This window comes from Rhinopithecus bieti, unplaced genomic scaffold (genome assembly GCF_001698545.2).
Source record: "Rhinopithecus bieti isolate Rb0 unplaced genomic scaffold, ASM169854v2 scaffold_79532, whole genome shotgun sequence".
In the NCBI taxonomy this organism is placed as follows: Eukaryota; Metazoa; Chordata; class Mammalia; order Primates; family Cercopithecidae; genus Rhinopithecus; species Rhinopithecus bieti.
Window position 1 is genome coordinate 547,053 of NW_016830370.1, and position 24,524 is coordinate 571,576.

General features: G+C 55.8%; 1 protein-coding gene across 2 annotated transcripts in view; it reads left to right on the plus strand.

The window, feature by feature from the left end:
• Nucleotides 1–24,524, plus strand: part of GAK (cyclin G associated kinase) — an 83,530-nt gene that overhangs the window by 11,604 nt on the left and 47,402 nt on the right. For both annotated transcript variants that reach the window (XM_017865410.1, XM_017865411.1), the window contains exons 2-7: nucleotides 5,853–5,914; nucleotides 6,719–6,778; nucleotides 7,497–7,611; nucleotides 14,763–14,905; nucleotides 20,324–20,449; nucleotides 23,433–23,522. In XM_017865410.1, the coding sequence (XP_017720899.1) occupies nucleotides 5,853–5,914; nucleotides 6,719–6,778; nucleotides 7,497–7,611; nucleotides 14,763–14,905; nucleotides 20,324–20,449; nucleotides 23,433–23,522 (596 nt within the window). The remainder of the gene's footprint in view (nucleotides 1–5,852; nucleotides 5,915–6,718; nucleotides 6,779–7,496; nucleotides 7,612–14,762; nucleotides 14,906–20,323; nucleotides 20,450–23,432; nucleotides 23,523–24,524) is intronic.

Consider the following 24,524-nt stretch of genomic DNA (forward strand, 5'->3'; position numbering starts at 1 on the left):
CTGGGGAGGCTGAGGCAAGAGGATTGCTTGAGCCTGGGAGGCGGAGACTGCAGTCAACTGAGATTGTGCCCCTCCACCCCGCCCGGGGTGCAAGGGGGGGACTTTTTTCAAAAAAAAAAAAAAAAAAAAAGGAGAAATCACCTGGATTGGTTTGTGTGGCTGTTTCTGCAATTTTCTTTCCATTCCAGTCATCTTTGTATCTGTCCATCCGCCAATACCACACGGCCTTGATTAATTTAGCTGTATGGAAAGTCCTGAGATCAAGTCCAGGTATTGCTATCTTTAAAAATTATGAAATATTAATCCCAGCACTTTGGGAGACCGAGACGGGCGGATCACGAGGTCAGGAGATCGAGACCATCCTGGCTAACACGGTGAAACCCCGTCTCTACTAAAATACAAAACTTAGCCGGGTGTGGTGGTGGGCGCCTGTAGTCTCAGCTACTCGGGAGGCTGAGGCAGGAGAATGGCGTAAACCCGGGAGGCGGAGCTTGCAGTGAGCTGAGATCCGGCCACTGCACTCCAGTCCGGGCGACAGAGCGAGACTCCGCCTCAAAAAAAAAAAAAAAAAAAAAATTATGCAATATTTTAAAATGCGGAAAAATAGAAAGAGTAACGTATCAAACACCTGTGTCCTGCTATCCAGAGTAAACGTTAACCTTTTAACAAAATAGTGTCTGGGACCGGGTATGGTGGCTCAACCCTGTAATCCCAGCACTTTGGGAGGACAAGGCAGGCAGATCATGAGGTCAGGAGATCGAGACTATCCTGGCCAACACGGTGAAACCCCATCTCTACTAAAAATACAAAAAATTAGCCAGGTGTGCTCGTGGGCACCTGTAATCTCAGCTACTCGGGAGGCTGAGGCAGGAGAATCACTTGAACTTGAGAGGCAGAGGTTGCAGTGAGCTGAGATCACACCACTGCACTCCAGCCTGGATGACAGAGCAAGACTCCGTCTCAGAAAAAAAAGACAAAAAACCACCAACAAAAAAACACAGCATCACTGATGTTACTTTTAACATCTCTAACGCAGTATCACTCACAGTGCAGGGAAAGCGTAAGGAAGATGAGCAGGAAGGACGTGCTTCATGTGGTGGATTGGAATCAAGTGGTGGGTGTGGCTGGAGAGGAGGAGGCTGGGGAGGCACCCAGAAGACCTGTGGCCCTGCTAAGGTCATGTGGCGCTGAGGCCTTTTGAGCCTTCTGCCTTTCCAGTCATGGCATCTGAAAATGAGGGGAGTTTTAGTTCCTCCTTTTTTTCATGTTTAATCTATTTTTTAATTGACAGATAAAATTGATATCTTTGTCATGTATGCGATGATGTTTTGAAGTATATCTGTATTGTGGAATGACCACATCTAGCTAGTTAACACATGTGCTGCGTCATAGTCATCAGTTTGGGGGCATTTTTCAAGAATGGAATCTCTCGTTACTAACCGTGTAGTCACCATGTTGTACAGTGGTCTCTTGAGCTTATTCTTCCTAGCTAACTGAAGTTTTATGTCTTTTGTTAGTTTTTCCTTTTTGATCTTTATGCCTTTTATTAATTTTTCTAGCTTTCTTGCATTAACTAGGATTTCCAGTAAAATGTCTCCCGGTACTGAAAGCGGACATCTTGCCTTGTTCCTGATCTTAGCAAGAAAGCACGATTAAGTCTTATGTTAGATGTCAGTTTTTTGTAGTTGTCATTTCTAAATTTTGTTGGTGATCCAGTGTTCCCCATTCTGCTAATGTCGTTTACTACAGTGAGTGATTTTTTTAATGTTACACCAACCTTGCATTCCTGGGATGAATCCTACCTGGTCATGACGTATTATCCTTATTATGTTTTGCCGGAATCAATTTGCTAGTATTTTCTTGAGGATTTTTTGTGTCTGTGCTCATGAATGATCTCTTTCCTTAATTTGGTCTTTATACATTTCTTTGGTTAGTGTTACGCTAACCTCAAGAAATGGGCTGGGAACTCTTTTCCTCTCTCTAATGAAAGACTGTTTATAAGCTTGTTGTGATTTCTTCCTTAAGTGTTTGATGTAATTTAGCAGCGGAGCCATCTGTTTTCTGTTTCATGGATTTCCATTTACTTCCTTTCATTTGTGTTTTTCCTCACAGATTTATTTATTATTTAAATATTTTAACAGTTGTGTTGAGATAAAAATGAGATATACAGGCTGCATGTTTTGAATGTTTCGGCTTGTGTCGCGCATGTTTGTGTGTGTCACACACTGTGTCTGCCGCGCTAATCAATTAGGCAGCGGACATGCACATCGGCGCCACGTGACCCCCCGTGTGACCCTTCGCCCCGCTTTCCTGTCCATCCCAGGAAACCACTGATTGACTTTCTGTTACTATAGGTTTGTTTGCATTTTGTAGACTTTTCTGTACACAAAGCTGTAGGTATGTACTCTTTTTGGTCTGGCTTCTTTTACTCGGCATACTGCTTTTTAGTGTGTCATTCACGTTGTTGCATGTAACAGCAGTTTCATCCTTTTTATTGCCGGGTAGTGTTACAGCTGTGAATAATTTGTTCACTCACCTGTTGATGGACGTTTGGGTTGTTTCCGTTTTTAGGCTGTTGCGCATGAAGCTGCTGCGTACAAGTCTTTGTACAGCGTAATGTCAGGGCTGAGAAATCGCCAATGATCATGAAGTCAGGAGATCGAGACCATCCTGGCTAACACAGTGAAACCCTGTCTCTACTAAAAAATACAAAAAACTAGCCGGGCGAGGTGGCCGGTGCCTGTAGTCCCAGCTACTTGGGAGGCTGAGGCAGGAGAATGGCGTAAACCCGGGAGGCGGAGCTTGCAGTGAGCTGAGATCGTGCCACTGCACTCCAGCCTGGGTGACAGAGCGAGACTCCGTCTCAAAAAAAAAAAAAATTGCTAAAATGTTTTCCAGAGTGATTGTACCATTTTTCATTTCCAAAAGCTGTGCGTAAGCATTCCAGTCGCATCACATCCTCAGCAGCACTTGGTCTGGGCAGTTTTTAAATGTTGGGTGTTCTGTTAGGTGTGGAGTCCTATCTTAGCAGCTGCAGTTTGCATGTCTCTCATGGGCAGTGGTGCGACACGTTGTGTGCTTGTCACAAGTATGTCTTTGGTGATGTGTCTTCATATCTTTTGCGCATTAAAAATTCTGTTGTGTTCTGGGCGTGGCGGCTCACACCAGTAGTCCCAGCACTTAGGGAGGCTTCAGCCCTGGAGTTTAAGACCCGCCTGGGCAACTTGGCAAAACCTCGTCTCTACAAAAAATAAAGCAATTAGCTGGGTGTGGTGACATATGCCTGTAGCCCAGCTTCTTGGGAGGCTGAGGTGGGAGGATCACTTGAGCCCAGAGGTCGAGGCAGTGGGTTGTGAGAGTTCCCCTGCAGTCCATCCCGGTGACAGAGTAGGACCCGTCTCAGAAGAAAAAAAATTGTTGTTGTTACTTGGATTTTTAAAATATTTTCTTGATAGAAGTTCTTTATTAGGTACATGATTTGCAAAACCTAGTAGTGATTTATCTTTTCGTTCTCTGACCAGTGTATTTCAGAAAGCAGAAATTCCTGAAGTCCATTTGTGATTATTTTTCTTTTACGGGTCATGCTTTTGTGCTCTATCTAAAAAATCTCTCCCTAACCACGGGCATGTGAAAGCACAGGTGGTTTTTGTACATTGCTCTTACATCCGACAAGCATCCGGAATGCGTTTATTAGTTACAGTAGCTTTTCTTTTGCAGATTTCACCAGATTTTCTACAGATAAAAATATTTTTACTTCTTTCTTCATCTGGATGCCTTTTATTTCTTTTTCTTGACTGATGGCACTGGCGAGAACTTCCTCACAGTGTCGACCCTCAGTGGTGAGAACGAGGATCCCTGCCTCCTTCCTTCTCTTCGGAGGATCTGACTTTGCACCATCAAATGCAGTGTTCCTGTTGGTCTCTCACGATGCCATCTATCAGGCTGCGGAGGTTTCTTTCTGTTCCTCGTTTGCTGAGAGTTTTAAATTTCATGATGTGGTTTTTCCACTGCAGAAAACTAAAAGAAAGCTAAGCAAATTAGACCCCAAAACAATAGAATTAAATTGATTTTCAAATGTTAAACCAAGTCTGCTCTTGATGTCTTGTTGGGCTTGGTTTGCTGTTTTATGAAGAATTCTTGGGTCCACGTTTGTGAATGATGTTGGTGCATAGTCTCTTTTATATCTTCTCCTCTTTTGGGCGTCAGAGAAGGAGGTGCCCTCTCTTGTTCTAGGTATTGGTGATCTGTCCTCTTTCTCTCTCTCTCTCTCTCTCTCTCTCTCTCTCTCTGGATCAGTCTGTCTAGAACTTACCAGTTTCATTTGTCTTTAGAAAACTGCTTGTGGTTTTGTTTTTCCCTTCTTGTTGACCTCTGTTCTTAGGTTACTCGTTTCTGTCTCTGGAGTAGAGCAAGTGAAAGGCAGTGGCGTATGCACTGGGGACGTGCATGCTGGGGCCGTGTGTGGGGGGCCATGCACGCTGGGGCCATGTATGCTGGGGTTGTGCGTGTGGGTCTGTGCACGCTGGGGCCATGTACACTGGGGCCGTGCATGGGGGGGCCGTGCACGCTGGGGCCGTGTGTAGGGGTCCGTGCACGCTGGGGCTGTATGTGTGCAGCTGTGCACGCTGGGGCCATGTACGCTGGGGCCATGTACGCTGGGGTCGTGTGTGTGAGGGTGTGCACGCTGGGGCCATGTACGCTGGGGTCGTGTGTGTGAGGGTGTGCACACTGGGGCTATGCTATGCTGGGGCTGTGCGTGTGGGACTGTGCATGCTGGGGCTTTGTGGTGGGGGAGCTGTGCACCACTGGCCGTGCACGCTGGGGTGTGTGAAATGCTTACTTAGGAACTGTAATTGTGGGAGCCTTGTGCCATTGCTGTCGAGGCGGAGGCTGTGAGCGAACTCGCCTTCCTAGTTCAGCGGGGAGTGACGATGCTGGGGCTGTTGGGGGGGCGTGTACACTGGGGCTTTGGGGGGGGTCGCGTGTACGCTGGGGCCATGTGGGGGTGCCGTGTATGCTGGGCCTGTTGTGGGGGGGCCGTGGTGTACGCTGGGGCTGTGCACGCTGTGGTTGTGTGTGTGGGGCTGTGCACTCTGGGGCTGTACGTGTGGGGCTGTTTACGCTGGGACTGTGTGTTGGGGGGGCCATGTACGCTGTGGCCGTATACACTAGGGCTGTGGGGGGGCGTGTACGCTGGGGCCATGTGGGGGCGGGCCGTGTACGCTGGGCCTGTTGTGGGGGTGCTGTGGTGTATGCTGGGGCTGTGTGTGTGGGGCTGTGCACGCTGGGATTGTATGTGTGGGGCTGGGCACGCTGGAGCCGTGTATGCTGGGGGGCTGTGTGTGTGGGGCCATGCACACTGGGGTTGTATGTGTGGGGCCGTGCACGCTGGGGCTATGCGTGTGGGGCCGTGCACGCTGGGGCCGTGTACATTGCGGCTGTGTGTGGGGCTGTGCACGCTGGGGTTGTGTGTGGGGGGCTGTGCATGCTGGAGCCGTGTATGCCAGGGGGCTGTGTGTGTGAGACCGTGCATGCTGGGGTTGTGTGTGTGGGGCTGTGCACCCTGGGGTTGTGTGTGGGGGGCTGTGCACACTGGGGTTGTGTGTGTGGGGCTGTGCACACTGGAGCCGTGTACACTGGGGGGCTGTGTGTGTGGGGCCGTGCATGTTGGGGTTGTGTGTGTGAGGCTGTGTGTTGGGGGGAGGCGTGTACGCTGGGGCAGTTATGTTTTGTAGAAAACTGCTGGCCGCAGCCACAAGTTAATTTGTATTTTACCTAGTGAAGGTGTTTTTTAAGCCTAATATGTTAAATAAAATCATAGTGTTAAACTGACAAGTCTTTTTGATTTTCAGGAGGGTTTGCATTTGTGTATGAAGCTCAAGATGTGGGGAGTGGCAGAGAGTATGCATTAAAGGTAATGAACCATTTCACACCTTCTCCGGATATTTGACGTATGTAAGGGAACTCTCTGGTGACAGTGTTTTCAGGGATGCGTCCCTGTTACTTACGTTGTTGCCTTTTACAGCCTGGACATACTTGTCCCTTTTACTTCTACTGAAGCTCAGCAGTCTTGGGTGCTGCAGGAGCCTTGGTCTCCGGCTTTGGGCTTCGCACTCCTGTGGGCCCTGCCTGCCCTGCGTAGGGGGCTGTGCTGGCGGTGACCTCATGGTGAGGTCTTGGCCTCCATGTGCCAAAATAAGGGCTCTATGAATACAAGGAATTTAAAAGCTGCTTGTAAGAAATATGTGTTGACAGCATGTCTGTAAATAGGGGTCACTGTGGGAGGGTCTGTACTATGTGGTTTTGTCCTGAGACGTAAGAAGGTTCCATTTGCTGTCCCCATGCTGGGCACCAGGGTGGCCCCCCCCTTGAGAATGGGCACAAGTGGGCCTGTTCTGGTGGTCTGCACGCATGCCGCCCCCATGTCTGCAGAGTGTCTCCGCTCTGCCTTCTTGTCTGTCTCATTTTACTCCGGCCTGTTCGGAGGAAAGGCTCCTGTTTTTGCCTTTTCTTGTGTCCTCGGATCACAAAGATCTTTCGAGGGTCTTGATCCCCTGTCACGTTTTTACTTGGGTCAGAGGTGGAAATGCATGAAACGGGGAGCTGTACTGGACGCATTGCGATGCTCTCTTGCCTGCTTATGTCTGAGATGACGCATCGGGTGAAGTGGGACGGTAAACTTTCTTTCATCTTTTGTGTGTGCTGTTTCCTGATACAGAGGCTATTATCCAATGAAGAGGAAAAGAACAGAGCCATCATTCAAGAAGTTTGCTTCATGGTATCCTTTTCCTGGAACCAGGAGCCAGCACAGTGGCTTTGGCAGGCACAGGCCTGCATCAAGCTGTGGCCGCCAGTGGCCAGGAGGCTACTCTGTGACGTTGTCTTTCATGTGTTAAAATCGGCTTTTTGCTTTTACCAAACTTACCTGTAGGCGACTTCTAGTAAGAAGCAGTTTTTTTCTGTTTCTTACTGCCAGGGTAGTAGTCAAAAGTTTCAGAAGTGTTGGGAATGGAGTTGTTCCTACCCAAGAGGTCTCCCTGCCCAGTGATGGGCTGGTCACCCCAGTGGATGGGCCGGTGACTGCCTCAGACTGCTTGTCTTTCCGCTCCTAGCTCTGTTCACCCGCTGACTGCCTGAGTGCAGGTTCAGGTGGACACAGCCGCTCCACAGCCTCTCTGCGCACAGCCCCTGAGGGCCCTGCCTCCTCCTGTCGGGCGCGGGACGGGCTTTGGCGTCGCTGTGGTCAGGTGTGTGTGGCCTGCGTGCCTGCCTTTGTCCCTGCCCTCTCCTGCGGCTTCTCCTGTTTCTGTCTGCCTTTCTTGTGCTTGTGGTCATCCACTGCTGTCTCCCTCATCTTCCGCTCTGATGTCTAAAATTGTAAGGGGGTTCATTCAAGTATTCTGACTTCAGTGTCTTAATATTGTATACATTTATTTTTAAGCACACGGAACTGTGTACATGGTTCTGCACATTCTCCTTTAACAAGACAACTGCAGAAAAAGCTTTCCGGCCACCCGAACATCGTACAGTTTTGTTCTGCAGCGTCCATAGGAAAAGAGGAGTCGGACACGGGGCAGGCTGAGTTCCTCCTGCTCACAGAGCTCTGTAAAGGTAACGTCCTGTGAAGGCTGGCTTGGTGCATCTAACCCAGCGGAGGCTGGCCTGGTGCCTCCTGACCCAGCGGAGGCCGGCTTGGTGCTTCTAACCCAGCGGAGGCCGGCCTGGTGCCTCCTGACCCAGCGGAGGCCGGCTTGGTGCTTCTAACCCAGCGGAGGCCAGCCTGGTGCCTCCTGACCCAGCGGAGGCCGGCTTGGTGCTTCTAACCCAGCGGAGCCCGGCCTGGTGCCTCCTGACCCAGCGGAGGCCGGCTTGGTGCTTCTAACCCAGCGGAGCCCGGCCTGGTGCCTCTTGACCCAGCCGAGGCCGGGTTGGTGCTTCTAACCCAGCAGAGCCCGGCCTGGTGCCTCCCAACCCAGCCGAGGCCGGCCTGGTGCCTCCTGACCCGGCCACACGGCTGTGAGACATGCCCAGCACCTTCTCTCAAGCTGTGTTGGTCTTAGCGGGAAGCGCGGGCAGCTGTCTGACAGGAGTTCTGTGAGAGGCCCACGCTGACGCCCCGTGACCTCCCACCATCCGGGTGGGCCCCCTGTGTTGTCTCCTCACAGAGCTGTGGGCAGCCAGAGAGCAGGGCTCCCATCCTGCCTGTCTCCAGTGGCAGCACGGGGTGGAGCATGGTGGCCTTCCGTGAGCGGTGTTGAGCAGGGTGGAGGAATTGTCCTTCTCAGGGCTCTGGGTTCCCAGTGGGGTGGAGTGCAGTGGCCTTCCGTGAGCGGCGTTGAGCAGGGGTGGAGGAGTGCTGCTGTCTGTCCTCGTCAGGGGCTCTGGGGTCTTGGCGAGGAGAGGAGAGGCTGCAGAGGTGGACAACTCCAGGTCCCTCTGTGGGTGCCCGACCTCATGAGGGTTGAGCCCAGGAAGACAGCAGAACAACTCCGTGGTCCGTTGGGCAGGACAGGAAGAGAGGCCAGTGAACTGGGGTGGTGCTTTCGGAGAGTTCTAGGGGCAGAGTGGGCTGTGTGAGTGACTGCGGGGGATGTTGTGTTGGTGTCACTGGAGCCCATGCTGACTGGCCTGAGACCCGGCCTAGCCTTGCTGAGCTTCAGGCTGTGTCTGTAAAGGGGAAACAAGACCTGTGCCTCGGAGGGCGGCTCCACCCCCACCCCCTGCCTTGTGCCGGTGCCCTCCAGAGCTCCTGGGCCAGGTGGCAAGAGGAAGTTGGGTGCTCGGGGAGGCCTCAGAGCTGCGGCCTGGCCACTGAGGGGGTAGTGACACCAGTGGCTCCCCTGCGTCTGTCACCCAGGCAGGGAGAGTGGGGACAGGAGAGGCCGGGAGCAGCAGGAGAGACAGAGGCAGGGAACCCCACAGAAGGAAGCCTGTGGAGAGGGCACCTGTAGTCGCTTGAGAGCTGTTGTCCAAAGCCAGCCCCTGCTCAGCCGCCAGGAGGAGTTGTTCCTGCATGCTGGCTGGCACAGGCCTGAGGGGACAGGTAGGGATGAGGCAGCAGGTTAGCAGAGGGGGCAGCAGGAGGGGCATGTGTCCAGAAATGGAGGGCGAGCAGGGGGGTTCTGAGCTGATGGGGGACCCCCGCAGTGAGTAGGGCCCTGAGCTTTGTGGAAGGGGCCCTGTGCTAGTGGAGGGGGAACTGCACTTAGTGGGGTGGGGGGACCCTTTGTGGGGAGCTTGCATTTAGTCAGGGGGCCCTGAGCTTAATAGAGGGGAACTGCGCTTAGCGGGGTGGGGGACCCTTGCTTTGTGGGGGGCCTGCATTTAGTTGGGGGGCCCTGAGCTTGAGGGAGGACTGCGCATAGCGGGGGGGCTCTGTACTGCTGAGGGGGGGTGTCCCTGTGCTATGTTGGGGGAGCCCTGCGCTGAGTGAGGGAGGGTGGACTGTGGGGTGTAAGCTGCTTGGATGTATCGACTGCATCTGTGAGTGCCCTGTCGGCAGGGTCTCCTCTCTGCAGCTGTGCCTGGGCGGAGGAGACCTGACTGCCTACGGGCCCCTGGCTCTGCCCATGCTCCTCTGCCTGGGGGCCCCACCTGGCCCTTCCTTGGTGCCACGCCTGGCAGCCGGCCCAGGCCCCTCTGCGGCCCTCCAGCGCCTGTTGCCAGGGTCGTCCCGATGTGGGTGGCGGATGGGTGCTTGACGTGGCCGAGAAGTCTCGGGGGTGAGGGGCGGTCAGAGCCACCTGAGGGCTGAGGAGGTGCTGCCAGGTAGCCTCAGTTCCTCAGCTGACACTGTGGGGATGTGCCGCTCGTGTTTCTCAACGTTGTGTTCTGCAACGTCAAACTTGGGGAAATCTTGAAGGCAGCACAGGGGGCATCCGCTGTCCACTTCCTGCTCGTGGGGTTCCCCAGACGTGAGCGTGTCCCATGGCAGCTTTCCCTCTCTCCATTCTAACCATTTAAAAAAAAGTCGCAGACATCAAGACCAGAAAGTCTCATAACCCTGTACAGCCTGAGAGAAATTCCATGATGGCCACCGCTGTTTGTGCCCCTGAGAAGGTCCTCGCGATTTGGTGAGGCTGTGCTGGGTCCCTCCTGTCCCTGTTTCCCCCATCCCTGTCTCCCTGGTCCCTGACACGCCGCTCCCAGCCCGTCCCGTGCGTCCATGCAGTCCGTGCTGGGCTGTGTCCCCCATCCCTGACACGTCGCTCCCAGCCCCTCCAGTGTGAGCATGCAGTCCGTGCTGGGCTGTCTCCCCCGTCCCTGACACGCCGCTCCCAGCCCTTCCTGTGCGCACACCAAAGCCTCGTCAAGGCTCCTGTGTGTGGTCGGTTGAGGTGTCTGTCTGTCAGTCTCTGTTGTCCATGGCACTTTTTTCTCTGGATGTCCCTGGGCTTGGACACCAGCTCCTGGGCTGCGCTTCCAGGGCCTCCCACAGAGCTGGGAGGTGCTGAAACCAGTGGGATGCAGATTCCTCCAGCGCACGCGTCACGCCATGGGGCCTCCCGCTCGTGGTGTTACTCGTTGTCAGTTTTCTTTATAAAAGAATACGTGCTCACTGACAAAATACAAATAACACAGAGTTAGGCCGGGCATGGTGGCTCACGCCTGTAATCCCAGCACTTTGGGAGGCCGAGGTGGGTGGATCACTTGAGGTCAGGAGTTCGAGACCAGCCTGACCAGCATGGCGAAACCCTGTCTCTTTTGTATTGTAAAAATACAAAAATTAGCCAGGTATGGTAGTGGGTGCCTGTAATCCCAACTACTCGGGAGGCTGAGGCAGGAGAGTCGCTTGAACCCGGGAGGCAGAGGTTGCAGTGAGCCAAGATCATGCCAGTGCACTCCAGCCTGAGGGACAGAGCAAGACTCCATCTCAAAAAAAAGAAAAACCCAACAACAACCCAGTGGGTGCTTATAAAAATGGGATTTTACTTGATATAATTTTCCTTTTTAAAAAAATTTACCGTTATCAGGCATATTTTTTTTGGAGACAGGGTCTTGCTCTGTTGCCCAAGTTGGAGTGCAGTGGTTCATAGCTCACTGTAGCTTCAAACTCCTGGGCTCAAGCGATCCTCCCGCCTTAGCCTCTGGAGTAGCTGGGACTATAGGTGTGCACCACCATGCCCAGCTAATTTTAAAGAGTAAATTTTTCTTAGAGACAGTCTCACCATGTTGCCAGGCTGGTCTTGAACGCTTGAGCTCAAGCAATCTGCCCATCTTGACCTCCTGTAGCACTGGGATTACAGGTGTTGGCCACTGTGCCTGGCTAAGTTTTGTATTTTCGTAGAGATGGTGTCTCACTGTGTTGCCCAGGCTGGTCTTGAACTCCTGGGCTCAAGTGATCCTCCCGCTGAGGCCTCCTGAGGTGCTGAGATCACTGGCAAGGGAGCTGCTCAGGTGTCTTTCCACACTGTGCGGTCGCTTCATGCCATCCAGAAGGCTGCTTGGTTTTCCTGGTGTGGATGCATCACTGCATCTTCTGTTCGAGGCCGTGGGCTTCTTTCTGGGGCTGCAGCCTGCCTGCTGTGTGAGCCTTGCCCCACCCTCTGCCCAGCACACTTGGGGCAACTTGAATAAAGGCCAGATGGGGCTTCCTGTTGGTCTAGTGATGGATGTTTTGCTGTTTATGTCCCTTGCTCATCATTTGGGAGATCAGAAAGCCTTTGCAAGGGGTAAATCTTGGCTCTAGACATCCTGGCTTTGGAAAGCTTGAGCGACGTGTGTGAGAACTGAAGCTGCTTGGTATCCAGTGTGTTCCCAGGATAGTGTGCGTAAGGGAGTGGCGGGGATGGGGCCGGAGCCAGCGGCTCAGCGCTGCTCCTGCATGGGGTAGTGTGGGAAGGAGAGGGGTCGGGCCCAGCCCCTCAAGTCATAAATACATGAGGCAAACTAGCACCTGCGCACCCTGCTGGCACACTCCCGAGGACTGCCTGTCTGGAGCAGCGTGTGCGGCTGGAGAGCTGAGCCGCAGGGCTCTGTGGATAGCACAGCTGTGCCAGGGGAGAGCCACGGCATCTCTGAGAAGCGGGAGGGACATGGGCTCCCCCATGCAGCTGCAGGTACAGGGCTTGCTGGAGGCCTGGAGGTCGGACTCTGGGGATGTGCCCGGCCCCTCCCGTGAGGCAGCCCCTCCAACGTCCTCTCAGGGAAGAGCCACGTAGCCGTTCCCCACTCGGCCACATACAGAATTTTTAGTTTTGAACACCCCATTTATTCTCACTGAGAATGAGGCACTGAACAGGGAGGCCAGTGACCGCTGACACGGACTCGCCCATCCATGATGTTGGAGCCAGCGTAGAGGTCAAACCACTCCCACTCTGACTCCCCGGGCCTGGCCTCGCCTATCCCGGGTTTGTTCCTCTCTTTCTAAGCCTGACCTCGCCTCTTCCAGGTCTGTTCCTCTCTTTCTAAGCACCCTGTTCCTCCTGTGGGTGCCCCTCATTTTTCCTGAGAGCCCCCCTGTTTCTCTGAGGGTCGGCACAAAGCTTTTAAGGGAGCTGTGGTGGGGGCTGGGAGGGCCTTCACCTGGGGTTGAGGGCCAGGGCTGGCAGAGCTGGGGGAGTGGGGGGGGCCCTCAGCTGGGTGCCTGGAGACTCCACGGCAGGCGGGGGCAGTGCTGGGCTGTGCTGGGGGCACGCAGGTGAGTCCGGTGTGTGAGTCGATTCCAGTGTGGCCCAGCCCGAGCTGTGGTGGGTCCCATCCGGCTCTCACGCCATGCCTTTGTTGTCAGTGGAGTTGAGTCGGCTGCACGCTCTGCTGTGTGCAGGCACCAGGGGCTCAGTGACTCGCCAGACACAGCTGATCCATGCCTATGCCAGATAGCTGGGTGGCTCAAAGACCCAGGGGTAGAATGAGTCCCAGGAGAAGGGCACACGTTTAGGTGGTTTGGGCAGAGTTGGTTCCCCGGGAGGTGAGCGGAAGGGGCTGTCTGGGAGGCATCCTGGCCGCAGAAGCAGTGTGCGAGGGGTCCTGAGGCCGGGAGGAAGGAAGGCCGATGTGGCTGGGGACACAAGCTCTGGCAGCGTGGGGGAGACCCTGGGTGTGGGTTCCGTGGGTGATGGTGCTGTCCTTGGCTCTGGGGCTGCGTGGGTGGTGGCCTTCGGGGCGTGGAGTGGGATGAGCAGAGGGTAGAGAGCAGAGGCAGGAGCCTGGGGCTGAAGAGATGGAGCACAGGATGCAGAGGCTCCAGGGTTGATGCCACACGTGGGCTGTGGCCAACTGAGATGGGCAAGACCCAGGGTAAGATCAGGGTAGGAGCAGGATGGGTTGGGTCTGTGCATCTGTGTGGGGCCGCTAGGGGTGCTGGGTGACGGTAGTGTGAATGCCTGTCCCCAGCAGTTCCCAGCCCTGCATCCGTCCCGCTCCACACCCTGGTTCCTGTGCCAGGGCAGGGGTACCTGGAAGTGCCAGCCCACGCAGACAGCTCCTGGGTGGTGGGCCGTGGCAGGCATTGAGACTGTGTGGATGAGAATGATCATTTGCATCTGCGACACTGAATGTTCACTAGAGGTCTGAGCACTTGTGAGTTGCCATCTCCCTGTGCCATGTTAATGACACGCCTGGCCGTTGCCAGGACGCAGATGTAGTTCTCATGTTAAGGGCTCGCAGACTCAGCTGCCGGGACACCAATGTGGTTCTCGCATTCACGGCTCGCAGACTCAGCTGCCGGGACACCGGTGTGGTTGCTGCTTCGGTGACGCTTGGGCATCTTGCCCCCTGGCCTCTGCTCTGTGACTTGACTGTGGGGCTGCTCCGGGCCCACCCCTGCCACTGGGCGGTGGTCCCACACGGGGCTGTGGTGGGCATCCTCATACCCGCAGCCCTTTGTGCAGCAGCTGAAGGAAAGGTGGGAGCAGCACTCAGGGTGAGCTCGACTGGGACTGCGGCTGGAAAAGGCTATGTGGCCCAGCGTGGCAGAGTCTCTAATGTGGCCTGGGGTGTGGCAGAGCCTGAAGCATGGCCTGGCATGGCACAGTCCGCAACGTGGCCTGGGGGGTGGTGCGGAGTCTGTAACGTGGCCTGGGGGTGGTGGAGTCCGTAGCGTGGCCTGGGGCATGGCGGAGTCCGTAGTGTGGCCCAGCATGGTGGAGTCCATAGCGTGGCCTGGCATGGCGGAGTACGTAGCGTGGCCTGGGGCCAGGGAGGGCAGAGCACTGATAGCTCCACGGTGATGTTCACAGGAGAGGGTGGTGACTGCAGATTGTCCAGGTTCTTGGCGTTTTGAACAAATTGGACAAAACGTCCAGCCAAACAAAGAATGAAGCAACGAAAGAACGGAAGCAGGGATTTATTGAAAATGAAAGTACACTCAACAGCGTGGGGGCAGCCCGAGCAGCGGCTCAAGGGGCTGGATGCAGAACTTTCGCGGGTCCAAACACCCCCAGAGGTTTCCCACTGGCCACTTCGTGCTCACCTCATGTAAACGAAGTGGTAACCTGCCGTCAACCTGATGGTTGCAGAAAGCAGCCAACCAGAAGGTCACGCCTCCTGTGCCAACATCTGATTGATTAGGAATCAGATTGGAGGCAAGGTTGAAGTTACAAAGTTGCAAAGGAAGAGGAGACCTGCAGTCAGGCAGTTTCCCATCTACCAGGCAGAAAAGGTCAAAGGGAGTCAGTCACCTCTGGTCCTTTGTTACTCAGGCGTGGGAAGTTAGAGTTTTCCTCTCCATTTAGTTCTGGGAAGTCCAGGTGAAACAGCGTTAGGTTCCCTGCCTCCAGACCCTGTTCTCCTGCCTCCATGTGAGTTTCATTCTCTTTTAGGGCAGCTGGTGGAATTTTTGAAGAAAATGGAGTCTCGAGGTCCCCTGTCATGCGACACGGTTCTGAAGATCTTCTACCAGACGTGCCGTGCCGTGCAGCACATGCACCGGCAGAAGCCGCCCATCATCCACAGGGACCTCAAGGTAGCGGCTCCCTCCACACGTGGCTCACAGCCTCTGGGGGGTCCCGCTTGGTTAGGACGTGAGGGTGAGAGCAGGTGAGGCTGCACCATCTCACCTAGAAGATGTGCGTGAGCCTCTCAGCAGTGAAAGCGGATCTTCCAGAAACGTCGCCTTTCCAGCCCTGAAGAAAATTACCGTCTGTCTCACAGGCCTTTGCCGACAGAGGGGACGGCCCCCCCGCTGTGCTGGGGCTTCACTCGCAGCCGGGGCCGTTCACAGCCTGGAGCTTCCGTCTGGAATCCCAGGTCCCCGTGCTGGGCGCTGGCTCACTCCATTCTCCGTGGGGAGCTGCGGACAAGGGTGCTCGCCAGTGGTGTCAGTTCAGGCCCCCCATTCCTGCTCACCCCACACTCCTTCCTCAGCCCCCCGGAGGTGTTGGCCCAGGCCCCCTACTCCTGCTCACCCCGCGCGCCTTCCTCGGCCCCTGGGCAGTCCTGCACTCCACAGTCCCTCCCTGGTTTGGCCTCTTGGAGCCAGGAGGAAGCCCGGGGCTCCTCTGTTTGGCCCTGTCACAGGTGCTGGGATGGGGGGCTGGACCCCTTACCTGCTTAGCTTGAGGGGAGCTCTCTGCACTTCCTGACTGTCCCCCCACTGCACCTCCCATTCCGTTCGTGGGCAGACTCCCCTGCCCATCTCTGCTATCATCACAGGTTTCTCTGAGGCGTGGCATCCCAGGGTTGCTGTGATGTGGGCATGAGCCACTGGCTGCATGTAACAGGGCCGCCCTGCCTACCATACCATCACCACACAGGTGCTTCTGGGCCGGGGCCGGGCCTGCGCTCCATGCTGCCGCTGGCACTGTGTGGTTTCCGTGTAACGTGGCTGCTTCCCACAGCCCCACAGAGGACACTCCCGCCCCATGGGCCGTCCGTGCCCTGAGCTGCCTGTGTGGATTTCGGCTGGCCTGCTGGGGGAGCATAGTCTGATGGGTTGTGATATTGCATTTTTCTGATATTAATGAAGTTGAATGTTTGTTATAGTCATTCAGGTCTCGCTCTTCAGTAAACTTCGTTTTGTTTCTTGCCTTTTTGAAATTTTTTCCACTGGCTCGTGTGTTTGGTTCATTGGAGCAGCTTGTGTATTCTCATAATCTGCTAAATGTTGCCTGTGCTGCCGGCGTCTTGTTGTTGGTGGCCCAGTTTTCACTCCTGCAGTGTTTTTAAAAAACGCAGGACTTTGTGAGGCTTCTCCCATATCCGTGAAGCTTGTGCCCGGCCTGCCCATGGTGGCTCTCCTCTTCCTTGCTGAAGCAGTTGCTTTTGCTGAAGAGGTCTTTTGGGGTATTTTTTTTCTTTTTTTGAGTCAGAGTCTGGCTCTACAGCCCAGGCTGGAGTGCAGCGGCACTAACAGGGCTCACTGTTGGCTTGACTGGCTGGGCCCGGGTGATCTCCCACCTCAGCCTCCTGAGTAGCTGGGACCACAGGCGCACACCACGCCTGCCTAGTTTTTGTATTTTCAGTAGAGATGGGGTTTCGCCATGTTGCCCAAGCTGGTCTGGAACTCCTAAGCTCAAGTGATCCACCCGCCTCAGCCTCTGAAAGTTCTGGGATTCTAGGCGTGAGCCACCACTCCCAGCCTGCTGAAGAGTTTTAAAGCCTCATCACTCCCAGATGCTTTTGTCCATGTCTCTGGGGACGTGAGGACATTTCTGTTTTGTTTTTTTTAGCCGAGGTCTTGCCCTGTCGCCCAGGCTGGTGTGCAGTGGTGCGATCTCGGTTCACTGCAGCCTCTGCCTCCCGGGTTCCAGCGATTCTCCTGCCTCAGCCTCCTGGGTAGCTGGGATTACAGACACCTGCCACCATGCCTGGCTAATTTTGTATTTTTAGTGAAGACAGGGTTTCACCATGTTTCCCAGGCTGGTATTGAACTCCTGACTTCAGATGATCCTCCTGTTTTGGCCTCCCGCAGTGCTGGGATTACAGGCGTGAGCCGCCGCACCCGGCCAGGACATTTTCTATGTGGTTTCGACACCATTATCTGCAGTGAGGTGGGAGGAACTGAGCCTTGTTTCTTGCCCTCCTATTCTCAGCCTTCCCTGGTTTTCCCAAAATGTGGCGTCTCTCAGTCCTCCCTAATCTGGAGCAGCGCCTCTGGCCACGGCTTGTGGAGGACTCCCTGTGCTGTCCTTGGCTCTCCACCAATGATCCGGCTGAGGGGACGAGGAGGCCAGTGAGGCCCCAGCCCCGTGGCGTCTCTTGTGGAGCATGGCGCTGTTTCAGGTCCTGCTCCCAGCACCCACCCCAGCTGCTCCTCCAGGGGCTAAAATCCACCTGGCTTGTGTCTGGAGGTTTCGTCCACCTGGAATTGACTTTGTGTGACCTGAGGTGGGAGCTGTGTCCTTGCGTCTACCTGGCCCTGCACCCAGTGCATTGGCTCGTGTCTGCCCATGCGGCCACCTGGGCCCACCTCCTCTCCAGCATCTGCTTGTGGGTACCTAGGAGGCCCTGGAGCCCCCCAGCTTTCCCTGTGTGCCCTGGGTGGGAGGCCCAAGCCGCAGTTCTCTGTGTGCCCTGGGTGGGGGTGCCCAAGCTGTGGGCACCCAGACCGAGCTGTTCTTCCTACACAGGCTCATTCTGTCTCAGCCCACCTGGGGCCAGGGCTGTGGCAGACAGCTTCCCTCTGCTGTGGCAGACAGCTTCCCTCTGCGTTTCTCTGGTTAGGGCCGCTTTTCTCTACTTGGCTGTACACCCGTACTTTGTAGCACAGGTGTCTTCACATAGATTTTGAACATGGGTAAAGGTGGCCTTTGTCGTTTGTCCCCTGAACTCAGAGGGCCTAGAATGCCGGGGTGTAAGGTGGCTGGCTGGGCAGATGCCCCATGACAGAAGCCTGTGGGCACTGCCATGGAGCCTTCTCCTGAGCCCCAGGCCCTTTTGCGCCTGCTCCTTCCTTTCCTCCCTCCCTCTCTTCTGTTTCTTCTTTCCTTGTGTTTTCCTTTTCTGAAGGTACATTCTGCGCCGCACACAGGGTTGCTTTCCAGGGAAGCTTCTTCAGGGTTGCAAGCAAGACCTCTGTTTTCCAGAAACCCATGTGCCTGAGGCCGCGTTCTGACGGAACGGGCTGCAGGGCTCCAGGAGGGGCCGGTCCTGCCCGTGGAAGGTGCTGTTTGCCATTTGCCATCTGGGTGGCTCTTCCTGAGGAGGCTCTGAGTGGCGGGTGTTCTCACGGCACTGAGACCTTCCTGGTTTGCGTTTTTGAAGTGCGATGGGTCGTGTAGCGGGGCTTGAGTGTATATTTTAAAGAAAACAGTAACGGAAGGGTTGAAGTTCGTGAAGAATCAGAGCTTGTGAGCCAGGCCTGCACTTCACAGCGCTGGTCTTTGCTGCTGCTCCACGGTGACGTGGCAGGAGCCCAGGCCAGCACGGCAGCCCGCGGGTGTGCACCTATACCGCTGCAGGAGTCTGGACGGCTGTTTGCGGAGGGGCAGGCAGCACGCGTGGCCCCACTCGCCTGCCCCGTGCCTTGTCCTGCTGTGCACACGACTTCTTCTCTGTTGGCTGTAGAATGGGAACGGGCACACGCGAGGGGGCGGGGCGCTCCTGGGCCTTCAGTGGCCACGTGCTGCTGCGTCTCCCCGCTGTCTGCATCCGAGCCAGGGTCACTGATCTTTTCTCCTCTGGACGTCCTGTGAGTGGAGCCTGGCCCCACACTCTGCATCGGGTTCTTTTGCTCAGCCCTATGCTTCAGAGGCCTCTGTCTGAGTGTGGCCCGCATCTCCTCGAGGGCCAGTAGTGGCCTTCGGCTTCGCTGGGTTTCTCTGGTCGGCCATGGGTGGTGTGCGTGTCCGTTTCTTTCCCTTGTTTATGATGAGCCATCCTGTCTGCACCGTGTGGACAGCCTGTCCAGCTTGCTGGTCCGTGGAGCAGGCGTCCTCTCTAGGACCGGGGTCTGCAGGCCACTGTGGTCAGAGAGCGTTGGCATCTAACCCTGGGCATCCCCTTGCACTCCTGAATGCCACGGCTCTGCCCTTTGCCAGCTCGGGGCATGGCGGGTGCTGCTCCCTCAGTCTGTCCTGGGTGCCCGTGGCCTTGGTTTGCGTTTTTCTCCTGTCGACGAGGCTGGCTTTTCAGAACTTGGGCTTCCTCTGGGGAAGTGCCTGCCTTTTCCCCAACTTGCCTTCTCCTCGATGCCTGTGGGATCCCGGACTGGCCGCTTGCGTGCCGAGCACCTTCCGTCTGTGGCTGGCACGCTGCCCTCCCAGAGCTCTGTGCTGGCATTGTTCTCAGCCTCCAGAGGGGATGCCCGTGCTGGCCGTCCCGCCACGTCTGTGCTGTCTGTCTCGTTGAAGGAGCCGCTCCTTCCCTGTCACAGAAGGAGCTCCTCTGGGCTGTCTCCTGAAAGGTCTGTGCTTTGCCCTGAGGTTGGGGCTGAGGCTTCCTTGCCTGTGGGATGAGGCTTTCTCCTCTTGTTCCACGTGGGTGCCTGGTGCTGGCGGCTGCTTGCCATGGCTCTGCCGTGAAGACGGGTGTGTGCCGTGTGGGGCTGAGTCACTGCGTTGCCGCCTTGTCGCGTGTGCGGCCTCTGGCGTCCGTGGCTTCTCAGCGGCACTCGCTGGATTCCCTGTTGGGCCCGAGCTCCTGTGCCCTGTTACCAGAGCCGTACCAGGAGGCGTAATGTGGCTTCACAACTCTGTGGCCCTTTCTGGTTCTGTGTGTCTCTGTATACTTTTTTTTGAGATGGAGTCTCGCTGTGTCGCCCAGGCTGGAGTGCAGTGGCGCGATCTCAGTTCACTGCAGCGTCCGTCTCCCGGGTTCAAGCGATTCTCCTGCCTCAGCCTCCCGAGTAGCTGGGACTACAGGTGGCCACCACCACGCCCAGCTAATTTTTATATTTTTAGTAGAGACAGGGTTTCGTCATGATGGCCAGGCTGGTCTTGAACTCCTGACCTCAGGTGATCCACCTGCCTCGGCCTCCCGAAGTGCTGGGATTCCAGGCGTGAGCCCCTGCACCCAACCCTGTTTATTAACCCATTATTAATTGAGTTATTTTTCTTTGATTTATGGGTTATTCTTTCTGCTTTTTATTTTTCTGAATTACACATATTACATTTGATCAGAAGTTATTTAAGACATCTTTGAGGAAGGCTTCTTCGCTGACCTCTGTGAAATCCCTCAACCCCTCGGGGCCTGCTTCTCAGGCTGGGCCCCCTGCCAGAGCCCCTCTGCCTAGGCCTGAAGCAGCCCCTGCACCCCGTGCTGGCCGGTGCGGAGATGCACCCCGTGCTGGCTGGCTGTGTCCGCAGGTGTGAGGTGCTGCAGCCGCGGCCCTGGGCGAGCGCTGTCTGCAAAGGGCCCTGGCTGTGTCTCACCCGTGCGTTTTCCCTGAAGTCCCGTCTCTGTCTACGCCAAGTTCATGGGGCTGTCTTCTGGAATTTTGCAGGTTGAGAACTTGTTGCTTAGTAATCAAGGGACCATTAAGCTGTGTGACTTTGGCAGTGCCACGACCATTTCGCACTACCCCGACTACAGCTGGAGCGCCCAGAGGCGAGCCCTGGTGGAGGAAGAGGTGAGCTGAGTGCGGCCTGTGCTGGGGGAAGCTGGCCCTTCCTGCGTTTCCGCGCCCTGAGTGCTGTTTCCCACCGGGGTGCTTTGAGTGCGGACGTGCAGCTGTCCTGGAGCCAGAACCTGAGCAGCATCGCCCAGGCCGGCCTCCGTGGCCAGGTCAGCGGCCGCGCCCTCGAGATGTGGAACGCGGCACTTCCCCTCCGTCGTCCTCCCAGTCTCGCCCCTGAGTGTTGTAGGGCTGTGTTTTTCTTCGATTTTTGGTCACGGTAAGATGTGCGTAACAGTACTTTATCATTGTGGCCACTGTCAGTGGGCGGCTTGGTGGCAAAAACCCCTGCAGAGTTGTTCCAGCATCCATCCCCAGAACGCTGTTATCCTTTAAAACACAAAATGCCTGATTTAGAAAAAAATCACTTAGAAATATATCTGCATGGGAGACTGGACGGCTCCATCCCCGAGACCCCTGCAGGGAAGTGAGTGATGCGTCCTCTGAGTGTGAGCAGATGGCGTCCTGTGGCAGTCTGTCCTCTGAGTGTGAGCAGATGGCGTCCTGTGGCAGTCTGTCCTCTGAGTGTGAGCAGATGGTGTCCTGTGGCAGTCTGGGTGGGTCCACGTGCCGCTGAGGGACACTCAGACCAAAAGGAGATGGGAACCGGCAGAGCTGCCCTCGGCGTTGGTGGATGGGAAGGGGTTTCCTGGGATGGGCAGAGGGCAGGGACTGCAGGGGCACAGACTCTGGGGCCAGGGTGCTGGTGGGGCCCCTGGGGCATCCATTCCGAAGGCTCCCCAAGCTGCTCATTTGCAGTTTCTGCATTTTCCTACAGCTAGCTTACACTGCATAAAAAGTGTATGTAATGTGTACAAACAACACAGGCAGAAAATAGGAATGGTGGGGGCAGGGAGCATCTGAGCATGGCTGCCAGGCAGCCCCCCAGGCCCTCTGAGCTCACGTGCCATGCACAGTACACGTGGGTGCTCACGCCCCACACGGCACACACCCGTCTACATGGCAGAACCACGGGCCTGCACTGGCACCTGTAGCTGTAGCACGTCCATGGGGCCACGGTTCCTCCTCAGTGAGGGCCTGGCCGGCATCAGCACAGCCCACAGTCTCAGGGCCACCTTCTCTGGCACCGAGGAAGCAGATCCTGCAAGGCCCAGGGCTTGCTATAGCCCTTCCCTCCGCACTTGCGGTTGAGACCCAGGACGAGTTGTTGAGGGCTCCCCGTAGAAGTGCTGGGGTGCGTTTCCTCCTCCGGAGTGGTTCTGTCAACTCACTTGAAATGCATTTGGGCTTATCTGCCTGTTTGTATGAACAGACTTTTTTTTTTACTTTTTAATTTTTTTTGAGATGGAGTCTCGCTCTGTCGCCAAGCTGGACTGCAGTGGCATGATCTCAGCTCACTGCAACCTCTGCCTCCCAGGTTCAAGTGATTCCCCTGCCTCTGCCTCCCAAGTAGCTGGGACTACAGGTACCCACCACCACGCCCGGCTAATTTTTTGTATTTTTAGTAGAGATGGGGTTTCACCATGTTGGCCATGGCTGGTCTCAAACTCCTGACCTCGCGATCTGCCCGCCTCAGCCTCCCAAAGTGCTGGAGTTACAGGCGTGAGCCACTGTGCACGGCCTGAACAGACTTTATTATTATTATTATTATTATTTTTTTTTTTTTTTTTTTTTTTTGAGGCGGAGTCTCGCTCTGTCGCCCGGACTGGAGTGCAGTGGCCGGATCTCAGTTCACTGCAAGCTCCGCCTCCCGGGTTTACGCCATTCTCCCACCTCAGCCTCCCGAGTAGCTGGGACTACAGGCGCCCGCCACCTCGCCCGGCTAGTTTTTTGTATTTTAGTAGAGACGAGGTTTCACCGTGTTAGCCAGGATGGTCTCGATCTCCTGACGTCGTGATCCGCCCGTCTCGGCCTCCCAAAGTGCTGGGATTACAGGCTTGAGCCACCGCGCCCGGCCCAGACTTTATTTTTTAGAGCAGTTGAAGGTAACAGAAAGTGGAGCTGAAAACACAGGGTGCCTTCTCACAGCCCCTCCTTCTTCTGAGCCCCTCACATTCTTGGCTCTCCTCCCAAGCTCCTTTATCCAGAGATGGGCAGATAGATGCCGTCTCCTGCCCACACGTAGCCTGCTCTCACCCTGTGTCTTGGAGCTGTAGGAGTTATTTGCGCTTTCTGGACTTGGGCCTTCTTGCTCTTGTGTCTTGCATTTGTAGCTGACTGTTCCGGCCTCAGGGAGGTCATTCCTGAAAAGCAGGTCTTCCAGTGGAGGTCGCTTTATCCTGCGTTGCATCAGCTTTCATTTTCCCGTTCCCTTTAAGAAACTGTGGCCTGCCCAAGGCCATGGGCTGTCCTGCTGTATAACTGCAGAGCCCACTTGCCCAGTGCTCTCCTGTGAATCTGCAGCTGAGGGTGGAGTTTGTGTGTCTGCCGTGCACGGAGATTCACTCTCTCCTCACAGCTCTGCGGCCCTAGCCTCTCCCTCTCACAAGTGCCTCCGTATGTTTGTGAAGCTCTCCCTTGTTAACCTTGAACCAGTCGGGTGAACTTGGTGGGCAGCTTCCTCTTCCCACAGCCTCTCACGTACCCTGGGGCTCTGGGCATCACAGAAGCTGCTCTGGGTGCAGCCACTCTGGAGCGGGGCCCTTGTGGCAGGTGAGACACCCTTCTCAGCAAGCGGATTCAGTGTGCAGCAGGTCAGTGCATTGGTGCCAACGTGCCGTGAAGCACGGGAGGCCGTAGGAGATTGCGGGAGGCGAATGACTCAGTCCTCATCATAAGGAGCGCGCCGAGGCCGAAGATGACGGAGGAGCTGGTACATGGGGCCGACTGGCCTGCGGTCATCCCGGGGCACAGTGTGCGGGGCAGGCTGCTCCTCAGTCTGCTGTGCATTTGGAAAGCTGCACGAAAGTGATGCAACAGAAAAAAATACTGTTTGTGGGGTGCAACTTTTCCTTTGAAATGTTTGTGTTTTTTTCAGATCACGAGGAATACGACACCAATGTATAGAACGCCAGAAATCATAGACTTGTATTCCAACTTCCCGATCGGCGAGAAGCAGGATATCTGGGTGAGGTCCGGCGCCTCTCAGTGGCGGTGCCTGGCTCTGTGCGCCCTACTCAACCCAAGGCAGCATGGGCCGGGCACCTGCCACTCCGAACCGGCCTGCCTCCTCAGCCCCCTCTTCCCCACCACTCCCCTTTTCTTTTTCCTTTCCTTAAGGATCACCATGACTACTACTATTTTTGTTTTTGGAGACAGGGTCTTCCTCTGTCGCCCAGGCTGAAGTGCAGTGGTGCGACCTCTGCTCAGGCTCACTGCAACCTCTGGCCCCTGGGCTCAAGGGATCCTCCCACCTCAGCCTCCTGAGTAGCTGGGACCACAGGTGCACACCACCATGCCCGGCTATTATTTTGTATTTTTGGTAGAAGGTGTGGTCTCACCATGTTGCCCAGGCGGGTCTCGAACTCCTGAGCTCAAGCAGTCCACCTGCCTCAGCCTCCCAAAGTGCTGGGATTACAGGCGTGAGCCACCGCGCCCAGCCCAACCTTGACTTCTTCTAATGGGGATGCATCGAGGAGCAGTCGGGGGCGTCCTGTGCAGCTGGGTGGGCCCAGAGCCTGCGTGGCTGGGTCCGCCTGAGGCTTCCCTCAGCCCCGTTTGTGCGTCTGGTCCTGAGTGCCTTGTCCCAGGAGCATCCCTGCCACAGCCCAGCCTCGGTGTGCTCAGCTCCCCTGCTCAGAGCCTGAAGGCTGTGGTGTCTCCTGTGGTGTCCCCTCCCTCTTCCCTGCACCTCTCCAAGGCCATGTCCCTGTTGACCGAGGGTGACCGTGTGTGGAAGGCGTCCTGCCCTGTGGTTCCTTTCACGTCCCCTCACCCCGTCATTCAGCCACCAGATGCGGTGGTTGGCTCTCCATAGCGTATTTGCCTAAGGGCTAGGACAGCCCTGCCATCAGCTGCAGCACGTGGGCTGCACACACACAGCCCGTGGGCCCGCAGGCCGAGGCCCTGTGTCCCTTGAGGAGTGTGGAAGGATGGGGCCGTGTTCGTGGTCCTTGCCTGTGTTCTCAGC